The sequence below is a fragment of the Zea mays genome, chromosome 5 (genome assembly GCF_902167145.1).
Source record: "Zea mays cultivar B73 chromosome 5, Zm-B73-REFERENCE-NAM-5.0, whole genome shotgun sequence".
NCBI classification, from domain to species: Eukaryota; Viridiplantae; Streptophyta; class Magnoliopsida; order Poales; family Poaceae; genus Zea; species Zea mays.
Window position 1 is genome coordinate 175,274,419 of NC_050100.1, and position 3,850 is coordinate 175,278,268.

The 3,850-nt window shown below is 40.0% G+C and overlaps 1 protein-coding gene across 3 annotated transcripts; it reads right to left on the bottom strand.

Annotated features, from left to right (window-relative positions):
- Nucleotides 1–869: 869 nt before the first annotated feature.
- On the bottom strand, nucleotides 870–3,232 carry LOC100276974 (uncharacterized). 3 transcript variants are annotated; one of them, NM_001407153.1, is made up of 3 exons: nucleotides 3,041–3,232; nucleotides 2,730–2,851; nucleotides 870–1,344 (listed from the first exon to the last, which is right to left on the bottom strand). In NM_001407153.1, exons 1-3 carry the CDS (start codon nucleotides 3,117–3,119, stop codon nucleotides 1,240–1,242), a joined length of 306 nt encoding a protein of 101 aa, NP_001394082.1. In that variant the 5' UTR covers nucleotides 3,120–3,232; the 3' UTR covers nucleotides 870–1,239. The 3 variants fall into 3 exon arrangements, with proteins under 3 accessions (NP_001394082.1, NP_001144129.1, XP_035823783.1); NM_001150657.2 differs by lacking the exon at nucleotides 2,730–2,851; XM_035967890.1 differs by lacking the exon at nucleotides 3,041–3,232 and having other exon boundaries at nucleotides 2,730–2,987.
- Nucleotides 3,233–3,850: the final 618 nt, after the last annotated feature.

Sequence of the window (3,850 nt, forward strand, 5' to 3'; positions counted from 1 at the left end):
TTCTAGCACCCTCAATCCTCTTCATTCCACTTGCTCTCAAACAAGCCCTAACTGTCTCATGGGGTGCTAACATTCATAACAGGTTACTCTAACCTCGACATCGTTCAATGATAGTAGATCTGTAGATGTTCCTCTTCATAGGGGATTTTTAATTCTAGATAGGTGTTCTCGATCACCATTTGGTTTTGTCCGCTATGGGTGGATTTAAGAAGATTAAATAGAATTAAATTTATTGCTAGTCAAAATTAAATAGAAAGAAATTTAATCCTAAATCCCCTTCAACTGAATAATGCCTTATATGGAATTATATATATCTAAAATCTTACATTATTCAATCTGAGAACTATACTAGAGATGCAATATCTTTATGTTTGGTTTTATACATATATTTAGCTCGGTATATTAAACATACTATTTGATTGGTTACATCAATACTTAGGGCATGTTTGATTTATAGCCTAACTTGTCATACATCGTCTAATTTTTTCTGCCTAATGTTAGTTTTTTAATTCGACCGATTAACCTTATACAAAATATGGCGCAGTTAGTCACAAACCAAATAGGCCCTTAGTCTTATTTGTTTGAGCTGCAACGTTTGCAGCTTTTCTGAAAAGCTACTGCTGATATTTTGATCATGAGAAGTTAATAATAGCTTTTAGATGATGTTATCATAGGAAAAAGACCAAAAAATTGTTTCAGCTTCTAAGCTGAAGGCGGATGGAGAGCTCTGCCAAAGTGGCTCTAACATTTGAGACCTGCGACTGCGAGCTCACAGGCCGTCTGTGAGCTGTGAGCAACAATTTACAACTGCATACCATACTGCAGCAGCTGATGTAACGTTTCTATACATTCAAGAACGGAAAACCAGGGAAGCAAAATTAGAAAGGATAACAGCATATGCTTTCTGTCAGTTCAAGACATCGTATTATTAACAGACATCGGTATTCCTATGTCAAAATCCAATGAGCAGAGTAAACCTGCAGCAAGAGAGAAAAAAATATATAGAGAGAGAAATGGCCAAGCAAAACTGAAGCTCCAGCCTGAACCTCTCAAAATGCTATGTGGGAAATGGGAAAAGAAATTTCACGGGCAGGCATGTTTTCATGTCGTGCCGCCTCGGCGTTTCAGATTATGCAGATGCAGTCTTCTTCTGCTGGAAAACAACAGCATACACAGGGACTCCAATGCCAGTGCCCACCGCAGCCAGCACAGCGAGGCACACCTTAAGCTGCTGGTGCTTCATCCTGTGCAGGTTGTACATGTGCTTGGCGTGGACGTAGTATGGCTCATCATGAGCGTGCGCCCCCATCCTCCTTGTGCCAGTAGAATGGAATGCACGAGAAGCTGCGAAAATATGACATGGAGTCAGAGAAGTAAAATAATGGAAGGTACATCACATAGGAAGGATAGATGTAATGCATGAAAAGTTTTGAGATGTAGAATATGGCAACTTCAGAAATATAATTATCAAAATGCATGCCACATAGAAAAATCAATATCCAATTCCAAAGAGTACACTCATGCTGCAAGTTGCTTTGCCAACTCTATTAATGTAGTACACAGAAAATTTGTGTCCATTTCAACATTCACAGTGATAATGTAACGAACCAACGATACCGTATGATTAACAAATTGATGTCCATTGCATACGGATTGGTGAACATGAAAAATTTGTACACAGGTAAATACGACTGATACTGCTCATGCATTGAAAGGTTGATGAAGAATCCAGATTAGTTACATGGAGAAGAAAGGCAGTCAATCTCAATAACATGGCAAGTGGGCATTGTGACAGAGAAACAAGAATGTTGACGATGAATAGTGCGTTTAAAGTAATGCAAACTGACAGTTTCATTTGAATATTATAAATTTACGGGGCGTTTGGATCCCTTCATTTTAGAGGAATTGGAATTCACTCAATAAAGTAACTTTTTTAGTTTGGAATTTGACATTCCACCACTTTCCAAAGTTTAGATATAAGTCTATCTCAAATTCATGTGGTAGAGGATGGGAAATGATTTTATTCATTAGCAGAATTTGTTTCTACTCTGTAACTTACATGACACTATTCGTCTCACTCCTCTATAGTAAAAATATAGCACATAAACATCTCCAACATCTTGCTAATATCAGTATACAAATATATTTTGCATAAAACCGAATTAGCTTAATTGATATATGCCTAAATTACTATTATTAGAATGGAATTCAATTCCAATTATCAAAACGGGGCGTTAATGTAATTTTCTTCTCCACATGCCCTGGGTCAACATCTACATCCATACAAAATACTGAAATAGGACAGCCATAACTACTCTACACCACATTTGACAACAGATAACTAGAACATCCATGGACAACGAAGCATTGCAGCTGCTCCAAAGCTGGGGCTTGTGTGTTATATAGGCTCAGAAAAATCTTACCATTATTGGCAAAGGAACCCGATCAAACCTACAACTATGAACTAACAACACGCGGGAGAATAACGAAATTGTAGCATAATTATACAGGCTGTAGAGCTCGGAACAAATGCAAGACAACATATTCATTTTGGCAGTATCATTTGCCACCATTGTTAACAGACAAGACAAAAAATTAGGCATCCATCCAATGCAACAAGAGTTTCTTTTCCTTGGTTAAAAAAACACAACAACATCAGAGCTCGTGGAGTTCATTCTGACTGAAACGAATTGCAATCTACAGAAATGCAGGGGGAATTAAACATGCACCCCCAGAATCATCTCCTGGTTGGCGCAATCCTGATGTTTGCATGAGCTGCGTATTTGCATCAGATCAAAATACAGGCTACCCAAAACGGCTACACGCTTCGCGAATGCTAGCCATATTTTCCCTACAAAGTCAAAGCGAACATTTAAAGCTTTGCCATGCGAATCTAGCACCGCGAGAAATAGATTCCTTCGGATGCGACGGATGCGTCAGATCTAATAGGGCAGTGAGGCAATCGGATCGCATGACAGAGATACACCGATGGGATCGCGGCGGCGCGGGTGAGCGGAGGGTAAGGGTGCGTGTGTCTTACACGTTGCTGAGGCGGCCTCGGCGCCTGCGGACAGGAGTCGGAGGCCGGAGCGCGCACCGAGGCCGAGCGCCGTCGCCATCTTCGCGTTCCACTAGGCCGCCGGAGATGCGGTTCGAGGCTTGGAGAGACGAGCGCGTGCGCGAGCAAAAGGGAATGGACAAGGTCCAGACTCCAGAGCTGAAAAGAAAATTCAGTTTGGTCGTGGCCAGTTGCATGGGCTGTGTGGGCTCTCTACCTGGGCCGGGCTAAACGGTTTTTCTCTACTTGGGCCGGGCTAAACGTATTGTCCATGACTTGATTTGGGATCGTTTCATTCTATCATGGCCATGGCTAGTTCTTGGTTTTATGTTCAGCGATTTTATCTATCTTCAGGACCTGCTAGTACCTGTGAGGTGTAATTGTTCCGCAATCTGGTGATTTTCTTAGTTTCTACTGTTTTCAAAGATATATGTATGTTAGGCATGCTAATTGTTATGGAGGTTTCTCTATATATATATATATATATATATATATATATATATATATATATATATATATATATATATATATATATATATATATATATATATATATATATATATATATATATATATATATATATATATATAGGTATAACGGGAGCCCTGTGCTTCCAATAGTTAAAGGAAGCCCAGGTCGACCACCTCTGTAAACTGATTCAACCCAGCGCGCCCAATCAGGTTGTCGGGTGCGCCACCTGCCCCACGTCTGTTAGCGTAAAAAAAGGAATGCATGCATGAGTCAAACACGATCAAATGCATGCGCATAAATTTAGGAAAGATATGTGCGGCG

What these genes read in the sequence shown, in the direction of transcription:
- LOC100276974 (NM_001407153.1), bottom strand. Translation starts at nt 3,119, where the DNA reads ATGGCGACGGCGCTCGGCCTCGGTGCGCGCTCCGGCCTCCGACTCCTG. An exon ending in CGAGGCCGCCTCAGCAACGT is followed by an intron (nt 2,852 to 3,040) that starts GTAAGACACACG and finishes TTGACTTTGTAG; the next exon opens with GGAAAATATGGCTAGCATTC. An exon ending in ACCAGGAGATGATTCTGGGG is followed by an intron (nt 1,345 to 2,729) that starts GTGCATGTTTAA and finishes ATATTTTCGCAG; the next exon opens with CTTCTCGTGCATTCCATTCT.